Genomic DNA, 19,633 nt, shown 5'->3' with positions numbered 1-19,633 from the left:
CTTGCAGAGATGCCCAGGCCATATGGTACCTTGCTGGCTCCTGGCAGGAGGTGCAGCTTAACGTAGGGATCTGCCAAGCCATTGGAATCCATGGGCTTCAGTCCCTGCAAGAGAAGGAGGGAATGGTGTGAGGATCTCAGGAGAGCCTGGAGCTCAACTTTCATAGGTGATGGGCATAGCCCCTGGCATCTGCCCCACCCGTCGGTCCACTTTGTGTGCAAAGAGCACTGGAATCGGGCAGACAGGGTTTAAAGATGTGTCACTCCCTAGCTGTGTAACCTTAGGCAAATTTCTTAACCTCTGTGAGCCTCAGTTTCCTCACCTGTAAAATGGGGATGAGAACAGTACTTGCTTCATTGGGTGGTGAAATTTAAATGTGATCCCACCTGTAGAGTACCTGGCACGTAATAAGCACTCCATCAAGGTTGAATTGTTATTACTAAGATGGGATAAGATGTCCCAGAATAGTCAGGGTGGGGACAAGGAGAGGCGGGGGAAGGAGGAAACTCCTGAGTTCTGGCCCTAACTCCTGCACTCACTTCTAGACCTTGGTTTCTCCATCCATGGGGATTACAATCTCTGCCTGGCACCCCTCACAGGACTGGGATGAGGCTCGGATAAGACACTGTGGAGAAAGGAATCTGGGGTAGGAATTAAGTTGAGCTTGTTAATACAAACAACCTTAAAATTCCTGGGACTCAGACACTCTTTCCATCTTTCCACACCTGGGCTGGGGCAAGTGTCCCAACTCTGAGCTCCCACAATTCTCTCTCACAGTAGTAATGTCGTGTAATTTGTCCGGTGAGCTCCTTGCCTCAGTTTCCCCATTTGTTCAATGGAGCTTACAGCAGCTGCTGCTTCATGGAGTTCCTGGAGGATTAAATGAGATCTCATCTGTGAAGATCAGCTCCATCCTTTACCAGCTGTGTGTCCTTAAGATTTAACTTTCTAAGCCTCAGTTTCTCCATCTGTACCATGGGGCTAATAAGGTTCCCTACCTCAGAGATTTCTATGAAGATGAAACAAGATATTACATGTACTTACCTCTCTGTGTTATCAGCAGGTTTAAATGCATCTAAGTGCTTTCCACAGTGGCCAATACATGATAGGTGCTTAACAAATGCTTGCTGTAGAAGTGACTTGGCAGAGGGATCTATTGATCTAGAAGTTGTGTTAACCATTTCATACCTCATTTATCATCCAAACTCAGACATTTTCAGAGAGAAAGAAGGAACTCTTAATTATTATAGCCAGGCAACTGGCACAGATGGGGACTGTCATGGGCAAACTGGAACATGTGGCCACCTTACATTTAATACCCACAACCATCCTCATGGAAGAAGCACTACTATTATCCCCAATTTACAAACAGACACACTGAGACCAGAGGGGTTAAGTAACTTCCCCTAAATCACACAGCTTGTCATGGGCAAACTGGAACATGTGGCCACCTTACATTTAATACCCACAACCATCCTCATGGGAGAAGCACTACTATTATCCCCAATTTACAAACAGACACACTGAGACCAGAGGGGTTAAGTAACTTCCCCTAAATCACACAGCCACAAAGTGGCAGAGCTGGTATCTGAACCCAGGGAGTCTGGTTCCTGAGTCCTTGCTTATTCTTTTACATGGGCCAGACTTGGGGTTGGGGACATTGCACTGGCTTCACCCAGCTTTCCTTAGGGTCTGGAATTGAGTCAGCTCCCTCCCCCTGGAGACTGTACTGTGGCTTCTCCCACCCCTCGCCACCAAAAGCCGTATTAGTGTCCTTGTATCTGCAACAACAGGTCCTCAACTTGGACTGCTGCTCCAGCCTGATGGCCACATCAGCAGAAGGAGCCAGGATGACCTGGGGATGGTGCTATTTCATGGCCATGTCAGCGATCAAGCCAGGCTGTCATCACCTCCTGACGGCACCTCCACGTCCTCTCCAGAGACACTGAGGACCAGCCTGGGCAGATGTGGCTCTGCCCTTGAAGCTTGGCTGACTCCACTCCCAGGAGGTGGCTGCTGCTAAGTGAACCCCTTCTGGGACCATACCTGGAGGAAACCTCCCCCAAAGGAATTCACCAAGGCTAATGAGTGCCCTCTTCTCATCACTGTCACTGTCACAGATAGACATGGCAACAACAAGAGACAGGCCTGGTAACCCATCCCCACCTGAGTCTTCTGGGAATGCCAGAGCACCCTGAGAGGTCCCCTGGCTTGGCCCCTTCACCCACCTTGGCCTTTATGATGGTGCACTGCAGGGAGCTGTTGTCCTGATCATAGAGTAGGCTGAATTCCAGGGCTCCCAGGGTGGCTGAAGGGGGAAGAGACAGGAACCAAGAGAATGTTCATTCAGTCATTCGACAAACATTTCTTGAGCACTTACTATGTGGTCTGGGCTATGTATTGAGACTACAGAAGAGAAAAGGTCTTGGTCCTTATTCTGGACAACTGATCCTAGTAGATCCTCCACTTTTTAGAGCCCATAGCACATCTGTGATCAGCTAATCATTTGTGCACTTGCTTAGTGACTTCCTGCCCTGTTAGATTGACAGCCCAATAAAGGCAAGGGTTGGGGCTATGTTGACTGCTGTGTCCCCAGTGTGCACAGCACAGGTGCTCACTTATTTGCTGAAGGAATAAATGAGTCCTAGCATTTGCTGTTCCCTCTGCCTGGAATGTTCCCCCTCTAGATCCTCACATGGCTGGCACCTTCCTATTATCCACATCTCAGCTCGAATGTCACCTCCTCAGAAAAGCCCTCCCTGACCACTCCATCTAAAACAACCACCCTCACAGTCACTCAACCTATTTTATTCCTTCACAGTGCTCTGTCTCTATTTGAAATGAACTCTTTGGTATGTTAACTGTCTCTGTACACTAGAATGAATGTTAGCTCCAATAGATCAGCCAGCTTGCCTGTTACTTTTTGCCATGGTATTCCCAGTACCTGGAACAGTTTGGGGCACCTGGTACATGCTCAATAAATACTTGTCAAACTTGGAGATAAGTGCATGAGGACTATAGACATGAGAATGGAAACAGGCTTGTAATAAACCACTGGGATAAGCTAATAACAGGCACTGGGAGGGATCATCTATGCTTGGCAGGTCAGGGGGCCATTTAAAGCAGATGGAAAGAGCAGTGGACACTGTTTCAGGACAAAGGCCAGGATGAGGCAAGGCAGAGAAGTGGATAGACACAGTACATGTCCAGAGCAGAAACAGCCCGTGGCAGACAAGGTGGGGGGACTCTCCCTACTCCTTCTTCCTGAGAATGCAGACCCATGAACCATAGTATGGGAGCACAGGGAACGTGGGGAGACGGCTGATGTTTCACCCAGGTCTGGCCTCTGATCTGCTACAACTGTGCAATTGACTGCCAGCCCCTATACTCACTGGCTGTGTGAGCTTGGATAAGTCCCTAAACCTCTCAGAGACTCATCTCCCTATCTGTAAAATGGGAGTAGTAAAAGCAACTATTCCCGGGCTTGTTGGGAAGATTAAACAAATGAATGCACATAACACACTCAGAATAGTGCCCAGCAGGAAAGAAGTGTTCAGCAAGTGTTGCTTGTTGTTACACTATTAGAACAATGTAATGACTTCCAATTTACGAAGCACCTTCCCAGGAGGTATCTCAGTTCACCTGCTCCTCATCCTGTGTGGGAGATAGTGTTCTGCTTCTCATTTTTCAATAAGGAGAGATGACATGACCAGCCAAGGCCATGCCACTGGTCACACAGCCTTTGGTCCCTTTCTTCTGTGTGGGTCTGGTCTCTCCACCTGACCAGAATCTCTTGGAACACTCCCTACCTCCCAATACATAGTGGGTCTGGGCACTTGCCAGTCCTGCCTCTGTCCAACTCACAAAAGCCACCCCAGATCTCCCCTGCTGCTCCCTGCCTAGGGTCACACACCTAGGAAGAGGAAGAGCAGGGATTTGAACCCAGGCAGTCTGTGCTCTTAACCACCATATGTGTTGGCATTTTCCATCTAATCTTGGTATGGACTATCCAGAGTTTTGGATTGAGGGGGGCTGCTTTGACCTCATCAGATTGGTCTCAGGGTACAGACTGAGCCAGGATCTGGCAGCCCCTGGCCCTCTGTTGGGAGAGAAGTGGCCACTTGGGAGGGCAAGGGCCCAGGAGAAAATGAACACTTACCTGGTCTCTGATCTGGAAAACGTCCCACTGGCCCAGGACTGGGTCTGCTGCCTCCCAAGGGCCCTGAGTGTGGAGAAGAGAGAAAGAGGATGTAGCAGAGGGGGCAGTGTCATTTGGGTGTCTGCCTCTCCCCCCTCAATCCACAGGTGTGGACACAAGCCCAGCAGCAGAGATAACCAGGGCTTCAGGAACAGTCCCACTGAGGGATCGGGGGATCAGAAAAGCCTGGGTCCAAGACCCAGCACTTGGGGAACTTCTGAGCTTCAGCTTCCTCCTCCTCTGTCAAGTGAGGATGGTGACACCGGAGGTAGGAAACCCTGATGAATAGAGCACTGTCGCTTCTTGCACTAGGTAGGTAAGATGTTCCGCCTCCTATTTTCACCCCCCATACCCCCACACAGCAGCCTTCTAATGTTCTTAGAAGAGCTTAGGATTTAGTGGCTGCAGCTTTACAGAAAGTACAGTGGGCTCTGCAAGCAAGAGGGGGCAGGTATTGGGGTCACAGAGTGGGCTCTGCAAGCAAGAGGGGACAGGTATTGGGGTCACAACTGAGTGATGGCCTGGGAAGGTGGGCAGGTGAGTGGTAGGTACCTGGCTGCCCAGGCTGAGGAGGTGCTGGGCTCTGCATCGAGGCCGGGGCAGGTCTGGAGGCCTGGACTGAGTTGGCCCGTCTCAAACCTGCAGGGGAAAGAAAAGAAAACAGCCATGATGTCACACACACACAGCAAGAAGCAGCTTGGGACCGTTCAGCCCACGTGAGGCAAAGCCCCCTGGATTTCTACGAAGGTGGCACCCCCACCCCACCCCCCCAATTCTTTCCAACCCTCTTCTCCTCCCTTCAAGGTGTGTTCTCTCCTTTCAATACCCAGGCCATTCTAAGCAATCACAGCAGCAGCATGGTTGTTAAAAAGCACTGGTTCTGTGATCCTGCTTCTGCCTGTGTGACCTGGCACAAGTCACCTATTCTCTCTGGGCCTCAGTTTCCTCATCTGTTAAATGGGAATCATACTGCCTCCTAGGCTTGTGATTAAAATATCAATGATACAGTATAGGCAAAGTATCAGAACAGTGCTTGGCCTGTAGTAAACACTCAACACATGTCAGATGTTGATAATACAGGTATATTATCATTATTAAAATAATCTATATCTTCACATGGACTTAGCTTTGCATTCCAGCTTTTTCCTTTACAAGCTGTGTGACATTGGGCTGGTCACTCACTCTCTCTGATCCTCGAATGTCTCATGGAGACAGCAATTCTACCCACCTCATAGTAATAATGAGAAAATATTTATTTGGAGCTTGCCATGTGCCAGAGACATTAAATATAAGTACTGATTTTATCTCTACACTAACAACCCCATGAGGTTCATGCCTTATTATCTCCAAAATGAGGATGGGGAACTGAGGCACAGGGGGTTAAGGAGCTCACCCAATGTCTCTTGGCTTTGTTTGGACTCAGGCTGTTGGTCTCTAGAGTCTGTGCTTGAGACCCTTAGCTGCTACCGCTTCCCTCAGAGCTGCTGGGGAATTGAGTGGGACAATGTACACAGCAGTTCCTGGTGCCCAGAAGGTGTGATGTTCTGGGAAGAAAGCCCTGCTCTCTCCTACCTCACTGGGCTGGATCCCACCTTTCCTGAATTTAGATCTTTCTGCTGGACAGATGCTTAAACTTTGCCACTTTTGACTGTGAGCTCCTAAAGGTAGGACTTGTTGATTGCTTAATACCAGGCTTGGGATGTAGTAGATGTTTAATAAGTACCTGTTGAATGAGAAATGTATAATTGACATTGGTGCTCATCAACAATAGAACAGGCTGCTCCATGAGGTAGTGAGTTCCCCATTATAGAGAGTGTGCAAGCAGAGAATGATCATGGCCCTAACTCAGAGAACCTCTGAGTTTCTGTTCTTTGTGAGGGTGGACCCTGAGATTCCAGGATTAAGCCCTGGAACAAGGAAGTTTTACTGGGAATTAGTTCCACTGAGCTGCTCTCAGCCCTTCCAATGGAAGTTACAGCAGACCAGCCAGGAGTTACCTGGGTTCGAATGCCTGGTTTCAGTTACCAGCTCTGCTATCAATTTCACGTGACTCAGGCAAGTTGTTTTTGCTGGTCTTTCTTTGCCTTGCTTATTAACTGAGGATAATTTTAATAGTACCTATACCAAAGTGTTGATGGAATTAGATGAAATAACACATGAAAAGGGTTTATTCACATGCCTGGCTCAGAGTGGGTACTCAATAAACTTTCGTTGCTATTAATATTAACCATTACTTCAAATCTGCAAACGCTTGAGAGCCTGTAATGAACCAGAAATCTTAGTATAGGCTGAAAAATGAAGAGGAAGAGCTAAAATTATGGTGGATACTCAATAAATATTTTGAAATATAACAAATTAATAGAGAAAGACATGTCCCTGGCATTAGACCAGAAAGAGAGATTCAGGCTATAATATGTTGTAGATGGTGATAAGCGCTGCATGAGGGCTGCATCTCACTGCTCTGGGAACTCAGAGGAGGGAGCAATTAACTCAACTCAAGGTGGGGCAGGTGGATACTGGAAGTTTCCTAGAAAAGGGAAATATTTACATGGAGTCTTGAGGGACAGAGAATCCAAATCTGGGTCAGAGATGTCCTGTGATTTTTTTCCCTCAGGAGACAAAATAATATAGAGGTAAAAGCACAGGATTTGATATGCAGAAATTAACCAAAATGGATCAAAGACCCAAATATAAGAGCTAACACTATAAAACTATAGAAAAAAGGAGTCTTGAGGGACAGAGAATCCAAATCTGGGTCAGAGATGTCCTGTGATTTTTTTCCCTCGGGAGACAAAATAATATAGAGGTAAAAGCACAGGATTTGATATGCAGAGATTAACCAAAATGGATCAAAGACCCAATTATAAGAGCTAACACTATAAAACTATAGAAAAAAATATTTATGATCTTAGATTTGGCAATAGTTTCTTAGATAAAACACTAAAAGCACAGGCAGCAAAAAAATAAATATAATAAATTGGATTTCATCAAAATTAAAAACTTCTGTGCATGAAATGACACTATAACAAAGTGAAAAGACAATCTATAGAATGGGAGAAAATATATGTAAATTATTTATCTGATAAGGAATATGGAGAACTCTTACAACTCAAGAGCAAAAAACAAAGAACTCAATTTAAAAAATGGGCAGAGGACTCAAATAGACATTTCTGTAAGGTAAATATACAAATGGCCAATCAGCACATGAAAAGATGCTCAACATCACTAATCATTAGGGAAATGCAAATCAAAACTACAATAACACAATGAGATACCACTTCACACCCATTGGGATGTCTATTATTAAAAACTAAAAAAACTCAATCCCCTCCCCCAAAACAAAAAGCAAAACTCAAAACCAAAAAAAAAAAAAAAAAGATAAAGAAAAAACCCTAGAAAATAACAAGTGTTAGCAAGAATTTGGAGAAATTGGAAACCTTGTGCATTATTGGTGGAAATGTAAAAATGGTGCAGCCCCCGTGGAAAACAATATGGTGGTTCCTCAGAAAATGAAACTTAGAATCATCATATGATCCAGCAATTCTATTTCTAGGTATATACTCAAAAGAATTGAATGCAGGGACCTGAGCAGATATTTGTGTGCCATGCTCGCTACAGCATTATTTACAATAGGTGGAAACAACCCAAATGCCCATCAACAGATGAATGGATAGACAAAATGTGGGGTATACAAACAATGGAATATTACGCAACCTTTCAAAGGAAGGAAATTCTGACACATGCTACAATATGGATGCTCCCTGAAGACATTAAGCTAAGTGAAATAAGCCAGACACAAAAGGGCAAATATTGTAAGATTTCACTTGTACATGGTACATAGAATTGTCAAATTCATAGAAACAGAAAGAATAGTGGTTACCAGGGGCCAGAAAGAGGGAAAAATGGGGAGCTGTTGTTTAATGGATACAAAATTTCAGTCTGGAATGACGAAAAAGTTCTGGAGATAGTGGTGTGGTTGGAAAACAAGGTAAACGTACTTTATGTCACTGAAGTGTACAAATAAACATGGTTAAAATGGTAAATTTTATGTTACCTATGTTTTACAACAATAAAAAAGATGTTAAAAAGCATTGCCAGGGCCGGCCCGGTGGCGCAATGGAGAGTGTGCTGCTTGGGAGCACGGTGGCGCTCCCGCCGAGGGTTCGGATCCCATGTGGAGACCGGTTCCCGCTCACTGGCTGAGCGCGGTGTGGGCGCAACACCGAGGGTTGCGATCCCGTTGCCGGTCAGTAAAAAAGACAAAAAGGAAAAAAAAAAGCATTGCCAATAAAAACTTCGCCTCTGGAAGAGAAAGACAAAAAGTACAGTCTTTGTGTTGGAAGTGACTTCACCTCTCTGAGCCTCAGGTTCTCCCTCTGTAAAATGGGAAAAATAAAAGTCTCATATGTGGATTTTGGGGTTGTGGCAAAGATTAAATAAGGTAATACATGTGAATTAAATAAGTTAATATATGTGGGACAGTATCTGATGCATAGTAAGCACTCAGTAAATATTCTATGATGTTGCATATCTGAGAAATTCATCTTTCTCTGTCCATCTGAACCGTGGGTTCACTAGGGAGTCTGGGCAGCAGATGAAGCACAAGGTATGTGCCCAGCTCTGCTGCTGCCCTGAAGAGGAACTGAGGTGCCAAGCCACAAACCCATAATTCAGGAAGAGAAGGCCAGAGGTCAACATGGGACCTAAATATTCAGTCAACCTGACTTAGACCCAGACTCAGCCCCTCACTACAGAAGAAATGAAGCTTTAGTGAGGTCTCACACAAGGGGTTACGGAACACAGATATCCCTACCACAGTAGACATTGCCTTCAAGGTCCAGGGATCAAGGACTCTCCCCAGTGAGCACTCTTGCCAAAAAAATCCACCATGAGTGAGACCAGAGGTACTGGGTACCCAATAAAAGTACCTGTCAGTCACATCTGGGCCATGATGACCCTCTCCATCTTTACAGCAGAGATGACTTGCTAAGGAAAGAAAGGACTTGGATGGATCTTTGACAGTGAGTTGTCCTTAACCTCACTCAAAGCCAAGGGGCATTTTCCCCCAGGGATTTTTTGGGAAGGAGGGCAAAAATTCACGTTTTTCTTACATATGGCATTAGCACCAAAAAATAAAATAAAACAAAATAAAAATTGCATGATCAAAATTATGGATGTCTGGAGCCAGAATTATTTCTGAATCCTGTCCTTCCTCTACCATAAACTATCACCAGCATCTAGAATAGAAAATGGCACACAATAGGTGCTCAATAAATACAGAATGAATAAAAATACTGTCCTCCTCATTCTTTCTGATTCTCCTCATCCAGATAAGCCTCTGGGTTTGTCCATCTGTCTCACCTCCTGGGCTCCGGCTGGAGTCTCCTGCACCCCCACCGTGGCCGTGGTCCCAGCTCTCTGAGTCCCGGCTAGATGAGCTCATGCGCGCCTCAGAGGCCCTGCGCACAGGAGGCCCATAGTTTCCTCGCCCAGGAGCAGAGGCCAGGTCAGCACCTGGAAGGAGAAGCATCAATTGAGTGGAGAAAGGGCAATGAGGGAACGAGGTGAAAGGACTCCTGTCCCAAAGTTTAAGACAGAGTCAGCAGAACCCACCTGTCTTCTGACCTGGGCCCCTCCTGTCTTCAGTGTCACCTGGAGACAGAGAAAAATGATGAGGAACACTGGTTTCCTGGTGCCTGGAGAGCCATTACATAAGAGGCCCACAAAGGGGCTCATCTACCACTCCCAAAACACTTCTTAAAAATAGAAAGTCTCCCTCCCAACCTTCCCTCTGATCTAGTTCCTGTTTATAATTTCATTAATATTATTTCCCTCGCATGCTCAAACACATAGGAGCATACAAAAGCTTAAAAAATAATATACCCTACAGTCTTCTCAGCCTAGCGGGAGTAATGCTTAACCAGGAAGAAGAATGCTCTAAGAGTGGAAACTAAGGACTCTTCAGGGATGCAGTGTATATTGACAGTTTGTCCATCTCTGAAAAAAGTAGGAATTGCTTGTGCCTTATCAGGAAGAAGGCATTTGTTGCATGCCTTCTGGGTGCCAGGCACTGTGTTGGGTACCTCGAGAAGTTGTCTTACAGGAGACACTGTTGGATGCTTCAATTTTTGAGACATTCAACTCTAACCTTCCTTTCAGAAGCATTGCCTGCACTCAGCTCTGGAAATGTCATTCAGACCAGATTTTATCACTTAGTGTTAATTGAAATTTTTGCAAGGGCTTTATCTGGTCAGTTCTAGCAGCCTCATCCAACTAAAGTGTGTTTTTATTGTGGTTGTTTGTTTTTTCCTTTATATTGTTTTCCATCTCCCTTTAAAAAATCATTTTAATAATTAATAATAATACTTGGATAATAGTTATAGAAACAATAGCAGTGGTAATTTTCTTTTACTAAAATTTTCTTTCTATTCATCTTTCACTTTTAATTAGCTCAATTTCAGATTTGCTCATGGCTGATAGAAGAAATACCAGGAAGGCCTTCTCAGCAAGCCCCAAATACCCTCAGGCTCCAGTGTTTATTTTGGTGGTAGGAGTCTCTCTCAGTTCCTAATTTTAATTTCCACCTCTGTTGTACTTCTAAATATTCCATCAGGGATGAAAAAAAGTCTATTGGCAACTTGGAATTGCTGGAGAGTTCCCTATATTGCCCTCTTGATGAGGGTTTATGGTGAACTGCGAAGGGAACATAGGAATCCTAGACCCAAGTCCAGAGGGTGAGTATCCGTAAACTGAATAGAAACAGACATGATGTCAATACATTCTCCAGGCAGACCGGTTAGCCAAGATCTGTCCTTGGTCCTGAAAGGAGAATGTGTTGTGTCCTACCTCGAGCTGGAGGCCGGGCAGTGTGCTTGGGCTCCGAAGCAGGCTGCTCAGGGGCAGCAGGCTCGCTGACAAGCTGCTGGGGCTTGGTCTTCTTTATAGGCATAGGCTGTGGGAGGACCTGTTTGGGGAAGCCCTTGAAGAACCATGCTCCAGAACGCTTCCACACCTGGGAGGAGAGGTAGGGGTTGAAGTCATGGTAGCTGTGCAGCATTGCTACTGTCTTCATGAATGCTAATTTTTATCTTTGCTCCATGCCCTCAGCACACTGACACCACAGCCAGCACACTTTTATTACCAGTACACAGCCTTGCACAGTCCATATTTACTCCACACAACAGCCCTGAAAACTCAATAGAAAGGGCCTGAATATGCCTATTTTACTAATGGAGAATGTTATAAATATCAGAAATGTTAAGGACTGATCCAATACAGTCAGAGAGTGGAAGAACAAGGACTCGATACTAACTCCTCCAACTCTCATATGTGGCATGCCTTCTGCTACACTGGTTGTTTTAAAGAGGGTGATTTACCTACAACGTCCCCAAAACCTTCTTGCCTTCTTCCTGGCCCTATGGGTTAGAACAGGGAAGCACACCTAGGATGGTGTTCTGAATATCTTCCACTGCCCCATCAGATCCATTCTCCACTGTCCTCCACCCTGATCTGTGCTGCAGGAGGATGAACAATATGCACTGTGATAACTGGACTTCCTTGACTCTGTCTTCAGGTTTAGTTGTTCAAGAAGAACACCAGAGGAGTTTGCAGCAAAGAGGAGAGTGAGGTTGTGGCATTTATTTCCTTGGATCTCTCTCTGCTAGTTGGACAGGACTGCATTCCTGTGAGGCTTCACCCAACTTCCAGTCTGGCAACTGCTCCTTTCTCCATCCCTTCAGTCCTAAGAGTGGTAGCAGCAATCCTGCCATCGCTGGTGCTGGGTGCTTCACCAACCCTTGCTGATTTCATTTAGCTCTGCCCAGACCTTTGTAAATAACACCTTTTATCAAACTCTTGATTACCCTTTTGCAGTGTGTCAACTGTTTTCTGCCGGAAACCTGACTGATACTGAGGAGAACATGGTCATTGAGTCATAGTCTCAAAGGCAGAAATCTGCGGCAGGAGGTGAGTAAGGAAGAAAGCAGGAGAAGGAGAAAGTATTTAATTGAGATTAAATGGGTAACCTCAAAGGCAGAAATCTGCGGCAGGAGGTGAGTAAGGAAGAAAGCAGGAGAAGGAGAAAGTACTTAATTGAGATAAAATGGTTAATAAAAAGCAGGGCCAGGGAAGAGAAGGATTCCATGGGAGAAAGAAACAGAGACAACATGAAGAGAAAGACAGTGCAGAGAAAAAAGCATGAAGAGAATGAGACACAGAGAGAAAGAGTTAGACGGACGAGAAGGCAGTAAACACAATGGAAGAAAAGAGCCCAAATGACAGGGAGCATGAGGGAAGGGGAAAAATGGAGACAAAAGTGGGAGCATGAAGAGAATGAGACACAGAGAGAAAGAGTTAGACGGACGAGAAGGCAGTAAACACAAGGGAAGAAAAGAGCCCAAGTGACAGGGAGCATGAGGGAAGGGGGAAAAATGGAGACAAAAGTGGAATAGAGGGAAAGAGAAAGAAAAGACAGTGGGAGAGGAAGACCCAGAAGGAGAGAAATGGGGACGAGGGAAAAATGGAGTCCAGAGGGCAATGAAGAAAGAGGGAAGAAGGGAGGGAGAGGAGGAAGAGAAAAGTCACAGAAGCAGAGGAGGAGAAAAGAAATTCATTGAAACACTCAGAGGTCCTCTGCCAGTGTTCACAGCTAAGCTGTTTCCTTTCATACCAACCCTTAAAATCTAAAACCCGATCAGGACCCCCAGCCTCCAAGTGCACCCTGTTTCCCTGATTCCAGGGAAGAAAAGGGAGCTGGCAAAGAAGGGAGGGCATTCCAGCAGCCAGATGGGACCAGGTCACTCACCTCTCTCTGCTCGATGCAGATTTTGCAGAGCCACACAGAATGCGGGCGGTTATTGGAGGTCTCCACGCCACACTTGGTGCAGACATTCTGGGGACAAAACAGGCCAATGCACACTTGGGTGAGCCATGCTCTGAGCTGACAGGGATTGGGAGAAGGGTCTGGAAGGGTGGCAATGGACCTCCTTTCTCTCCTGGTGGATGCAAAGAACCAGAACTCTCCTTTCCTCACACTTCCTTCCAGGAGCTAGGGCAGTTAGGATAGAGTTCCAATTTGAGTTTTATTTCCAATAACAAGAACTTAAGTCATTTCCAAGCACTAGATGAAGGAATTCTCCAAGAGTTCCTGTGCAGTCAGAGTTTTCAACATTCACACAGGGGAGATCGTGGACATAACTTTTAAAGAGGAAAGGCCATATACCCATCCATTTTGTTTATTAATTTATTTCTTCTTTCTTTCCCAAATGGATGTGAGACAACCTAGACTATGATGAGAAGTTCAACTCCCCAGGGACAAGGAAGTTATCTGAGTAAGTGTCATGACTGTGTGATGGAACATTATACTTTTGGCTGAGTTTCCTGGCAGTCAAGAGAAATAGGAAAGCCTGATAGTTCACAAAATTCCCACTATATGGTTGACTGCAGCAGACAGGTTTGTCAGAATAGATACACCTTCCCCAATATTCCATTCTAAATTGCCAAATGGGACACCAAGCAGGAGATGCCATGTGACATTAGGGATGTCTCTAGCTGGATTGTTCACCTTAATTCCTTTCTTTGGAATCAGGGAGACACAAAGATGGTTATATCTCTGCCCTGGAATTGTCAAGTGCAGAGAGTTTAAGGAGAGGGGGAAGGGTGAAGAGAGCACAGAAAGACTCCTCTTCATGAATGAATGCTCTTGAAGCCCAATGGTTCTAATTTCTCCAATTCTAATTAGAGGCTTTTTAAGTCTCTTGTACCATCCCCAGGTAAGAGAATGCTAAAACATCCCACATATACACACATGTATACATGTGCCCAGCATGCTCTTTAGATGGACATATAACTTTCTAAGCCACAAGCAGGATACTCACAGGCTTTAACAAAGCTCATGTTCTACCCCAAGCTCCCAAGTTAATCCTGGATGGAGCTCAGCTCTAAGGGGACAGAGGTATCAGAGTAACTTCCAGGGGAAGATCAGGATTGGGGTTACCTTGGAATACAGTTGGGCATGGGAGCATCCCAGAAAGAATTATATCCTGGCAACTAACCTTCAGGATCCAAGCTCCATCCCTAAGACCCAGGGCCTCTCAAAACTGGAGCCCAACCCCTCTGCAGGTGCTGAGAAGGGAAGGAGGGAGAGGAGGGTGATGGTACCTTTTTACAGTCCTCACACACTACACAGGTGGAGCCCAGCATCCCCAGCTGTTCTCCACACAGTATGCAGCGGTTCACCCCATCCCCAGCCACATTCTTCCTCATGTTCTCCAGGCGGTCCACCAGGCGCCTGGAAGCAGAGACAGGGTATAATAAGGACCTTATATATCTGGGACCACCAGCATATCCCACAGTGCCAGGCTGATGATCTTTACCTTCTCTGAGTCATAGGCCCTTGAGTATCTGATAATAGCTGTGGACTCTTCCCCGGAAAAAGGCACATGCACATGAAATTCTAATACATTCTCAGAACATCAAATACCTCTTCCCATACCCCTTAAAGTCCATCTATTCTGCTGACTTAAGACTAAAAACCTTATCTAGTCCTTTCTATCTCATGTCACCTCCTCCAAGGAAACTGCCTTCTGAGCTCCAGATCTGTTTATCTAATTGTCTACATGACATCTGCACTTGGATATCTTCACAGGTATCTAAACTTACACTTTCAAACTGAACTGTTCATCCTGGCTGCTCTCCATCCCCATCCCCAGCAAACCTGCTCCCATTTCTCAGGAGATGGCACTACCATACACTAACTTGCTCAAACCAGAAACCTGGGGGTCTTCCTTGAAGAGCCAAAAGCACCTGTAGGCTCCAGAGCCTCCATTGTGACCCAAACTGGATAGAACTGCTTAAGGAGGCAGGAGGTGCAGAGCTAAAGGCAGCACACTCTTCCTCAGCTCTTTCTCATTCCCCTCCCCCCATGTCTTTCCTAGAAATTATTTCTATAGGATGATGGGAGGAAGCAGTAACCAGGAGCAAACCCCTAGTCCATTGTCTCAGACCTCCTATACTAATAACAACTGATGCTTATTGAACACTTACTATGTGCCAGGCACAGAGATATGCATTCCACATGGATTTTATTAATGACTCCTTCTAGCTGCCCTAGAAGCTAAGAACTATTCCTATTTCCATTTACTGAATGAGGAAACTGAGGCACAGAGAAGTTAAGTGATTTACCCAAGTCACACAGCTAAGAAGTGGTGAAAGCTGGGATTCAGACCCAGGTAAGGTGGTCCGGCTCCCGAGTCCCTGCTCTTAACTGCTATACCATGCTACTGCACACACAGCCACGTGCCAGGCAGAGCCATGGGGATCCTCTTGGTCAGTCCAATTTCCATCCTGCCCGATTCCCCTGCCTTTCCCACCCCAAGGGACCCTCAGTCATTGGCAAGTACCAAGTTGCACATGTGTAGTCACCCCAGCTGGTTCTGTCCTGTCTGCCTCTCACTTCCCTGAGTTGAGACAAGATACACACCAGCTGCGTCACTATCGTATTGCACTAAAGAACCCTCAACATATGGTCGAGAAATCTGGCTTATCCCTGATTTTTGCCTCTCCGGGCTTCCAGATCAGTTTTCTCATCTGGAATACAGGAGGCCATTGGGTTACATCAGTGGTTGTCAAACCATGCTTCATGGCACCCCAGGGGTTCCACAGAGGCAGTTCAGGGGCCATCCACTGTGATGGCAGGAAGGGAGAGAATCTGAGGGCCGTCACACCCCATCTCATCCGGTGCACGTTTGCATTTATCTCTTTTGTTTGTTTGGGCTGTTGAATTTAGATTTCCTTTGGAAAGTTGGTTCCAGGGTTTAAAACAAGTTTGAAATTGACTGAAGCAGATAAACTTCATGATGCCTTTCAGTGCTATAGAATTATAAAATATTAAGAGATAATGAAGTAGGATAATAGAAGCGGGGGATGGTAATTGAATGGTGACATTTTTCTTGTCCAAAATCTTGTTCCCACCTCTCTTCTCCTTCATCCACTGCCATGGCCAGAAAATAGTTAGATTTTGCTTTCACTCTACAATTGGGAGTCCCAAAGCACTGACAGGGGTGACAGGCTTGTGTGGATCACTCTGCGAGGGCTAGAATCTAGTTCTCTGCTGCAGTAAATCATCTTCACTTTCCACGAAGCCCCGGTGGCCTCCTGACTCATGTCAAGCTTTGCCAGTGCAGCTCAGGAAGAGAACATGGGACAGCTGATCCAGTTCTAAACTGCAGTGTGCTTTGTTAAGAAAACTTTCAAGGTTTTTCTGCCTCTTGTTGGAAAATCGAGGCTGTGGATTCGCCCACTGCTTGCAAATCCATACTGTAATGCCCACTCCTCCCACCAATTCAATCCTAAATGCCAAAAGGCCCCATAGTTCTCGTTAGCTTCTGTCAGTGGCAGCAAACGGTGTGGAAATCCTTGTTATTTGTGAATTCAGTACAGACCAATAAAGAGGATGAATGTGGGGTGGGGACAGGCAGACCTTCCTTCTCCACCTGGGAATTGGAAATGAGCAGGGAGATTTTTGCAGCCTGACCATTAGATACCCTCTCTAACCCCAAATGCTAGAGCCACAACACAGAAGACCCCACAGCCAAAGATTTTAAACTTGGCTTTGCAGGAAGCTAACTCAAAATTGTGTCATAGAAAACTGTGAGTCACAAATGGGTCTTTATCCTGGTGATGAAACATTCAGCATTTTCACCCCAGAAGAAATACTTGTTTTTACCAGTCTTGGCAGACGCACCCTATGTGCATACAGGAGATGCTTTAACCCTCACTGCCTGTCAATCATGCAGCATTAAAAAAAATACCCATGCAGATGATGTGATCCTATATACAGAAAACCTTAAAGACTATCAAAAAACTCTTGGAGCTGATAAACGATTTCAGTAAAGTTGTAGATACAAAATAAACATGCAAAAATCAGTAGCATTTTAATACTCCAACAATGAACTAGCAGAAAAAGAAATCAAGAAAGCTAGCTCATTTACAGTAGTCACCAAAATAAATAAATTAATTAATTAATTAAATACCTAGGAATAAATTTAACCAAGGAGGTGAAAGATCTGTACAAGAATTACAAATTGCTACTGAAAGTAATTAAAGAAGACACAAAAACATGGAAAGACACTCCATGCTCTTGGATTGGAAGGATTAACACTGTGAAAATCTACAAATTCAATCTACAAATCCAAAGCAATCTACAGATTCAATCCCCATCAAAATACTAATGACATTCTTCACAGAAACAGAAAAAAACAATCTTAACATTCATATGGAACAACAGAAGACCCCAAAGAGCCAAAGTAATCCTGAGAATAAATAAATAAATAAATAAATAAATAAATAAATAAATAAATAAATAAATAAATAAATAAAGCTGGAGGCATTATACTACCTGAATTAAAATGATACTGTAAAGCTATAGTAACCAAAATATCAAATTATACTACAAAGTTCCTGGTACTGGCATAAAAACACACTTGGACCAATGGAACAGGATAGAGAACCCAGAAATCAACTCATATGCTTATAGCCAATTGATCTCTGACAAAGGCACCAAGAACATACAATGGGGAAAAAGACCATCTCTTCAATAAGTGGTGCTGGGAAAACGGGTCATCTATATGTACAAGAAAGAAACTAGACCTGTACCTCTCACCATACACAAAAATCAACTCAAAATGGATTTTTCAATGTATAAAACTATAAAACTCCTAAAAGAAAACATAGGGGAAACACTTCAGAAAGCAGGATGGGGCAAAGACTTTATTAGTAAGACCCCAAAAGCATAGACAACAAAAGCAAAAATAAACAAATGGGATTATACCAAACTAAAAAGCTTCTGCACAGAAAAAGAAACAATTAACAGAGTGAAAATACAACCTACAGAATGGGAGAAAATATTTGCATACCATGCATCTGACAAGAGATTAATATCCAGAATATACAAGGAACTCAAACAACTTAACAGTAAAAAACCAAGTTACCTGATTAATAAATGGGCAAAGGAGTTGAATAGGCATTTCTCAAAGGAAGACATACAAATTGCCAACAGACATATGAAAAAATGCTCAGCATTACTAAATGTCAGGGAAATGTAAATCAAAACCACATTAAGATATTGTCTCTCTCCAGTCTGGCTATGATCAAAAAGACAGAGAATAACAAATGCTGACAATGACGCAGAGAAAGGAGAATTCTCCTACACTGACGGTGGGACTGTAAATTGGTACAGCCATTATGGAAAATGTATGGAGTTTCCTCAAACAACTACAGATAGGTCTACCATATGGTTCAGCANGAAAAAAAAAAAAAAAAAAAGAAGGATCAACACTGTGAAAATCTACAAATTCAATCTACAAATCCAAAGCAATCTACAGATTCAATCCCCATCAAAATATTAATGACATTCTTCACAGAAACAGAAAAAAACAATCTTAACATTCATATGGAACAACAGAAGACCCCAAAGAGCCAAAGTAATCCTGAGAATAAATAAATAAATAAATAAAGCTGGAGGCATTATACTACCTGAATTAAAATGATACTGTAAAGCTATAGTAACCAAAATATCAAATTATACTACAAAGTTCCTGGTACTGGCATAAAAACACACTTGGACCAATGGAACAGGATAGAGAACCCAGAAATCAACCCATATGCTTACAGCCAACTGATCTCTGACAAAGGCACCAAGAACATACAATGGGGAAAAAGACCGTCTCTTCAATAAGTGGTGCTGGGAAAATGGGTCATCTATATGTACAAGAAAGAAACTAGACCTGTACCTCTCACCATACACAAAAATCAACTCAAAATGGATTTTTTCAATGTATAAAACTATAAATCTCCTAAAAGAAAACATAGGGAAAACACTTCAGAAAGTAGGATGGGGCAAAGACTTTATTAATAAGACCCCAAAAGCATAGACAAAAAAAGCGAAATTAAACAAATGGGATTATATCAAACTAAAAAGCTTCTGCACAGCAAAAGAAACAATTAACAGAGTGAAAATACAACCTATAGAATGGGAGAAAATATTTGCAAACCATGCATCTGACAAGAGATTAATATCCAGAATATACAAGGAACTCAAACAACTTTGTAAAAAAACAAGTAATCTGATTAATAAACGGGCAAAGGAGTTGAATAGGCATTTCTCAAAGGAAGACATACAAATTGCCAACAGACACATGAAAAAATGCTCAGCGTTACTAAATGTCAGGGAAATGCAAATCAAAACCACATTAAGATATTGTCTCACTCCGATCTGGCTATTATCAAAAAGACAGAGAATAACAAATGCTGGCAATGATGCAGAGAAAGGAGAATTCTCCTACACTGACGGTGGGACTGTAAATTGGTACAGCCACTATGGAAAATGTATGGAGTTTCCTCAAACAACTACAGATAGGTCTACCATATGGTTCAGCA

General features: G+C 44.1%; 1 protein-coding gene across 1 annotated transcript in view; it reads right to left on the bottom strand.

The window, feature by feature from the left end:
- Nucleotides 1-5: 5 nt before the first annotated feature.
- LOC103606224 (rabphilin-3A-like) overlaps nt 6-19,633 on the bottom strand; it is a gene marked incomplete at its 3' end in the record, with an annotated part of 47,915 nt that continues 28,287 nt past the window's right edge. Inside the window, exons 4-12 of the mRNA XM_008590815.1 lie at nt 14,357-14,486; nt 13,002-13,088; nt 11,045-11,210; nt 9,812-9,850; nt 9,560-9,712; nt 4,751-4,837; nt 4,160-4,222; nt 2,229-2,308; nt 6-104 (exon numbers count right to left, since the gene is read on the bottom strand). Of these exons, the coding sequence (XP_008589037.1) occupies nt 6-104; nt 2,229-2,308; nt 4,160-4,222; nt 4,751-4,837; nt 9,560-9,712; nt 9,812-9,850; nt 11,045-11,210; nt 13,002-13,088; nt 14,357-14,486 (904 nt within the window). The remainder of the gene's footprint in view (nt 105-2,228; nt 2,309-4,159; nt 4,223-4,750; nt 4,838-9,559; nt 9,713-9,811; nt 9,851-11,044; nt 11,211-13,001; nt 13,089-14,356; nt 14,487-19,633) is intronic.

Source organism: Galeopterus variegatus, unplaced genomic scaffold (assembly GCF_000696425.1).
Source record: "Galeopterus variegatus unplaced genomic scaffold, G_variegatus-3.0.2 Scaffold6386, whole genome shotgun sequence".
Taxonomy (NCBI): domain Eukaryota; kingdom Metazoa; phylum Chordata; class Mammalia; order Dermoptera; family Cynocephalidae; genus Galeopterus; species Galeopterus variegatus.
Note: the sequence above shows the minus strand (reverse complement) of the source record. Positions and strands in the feature narration are given on the sequence as shown.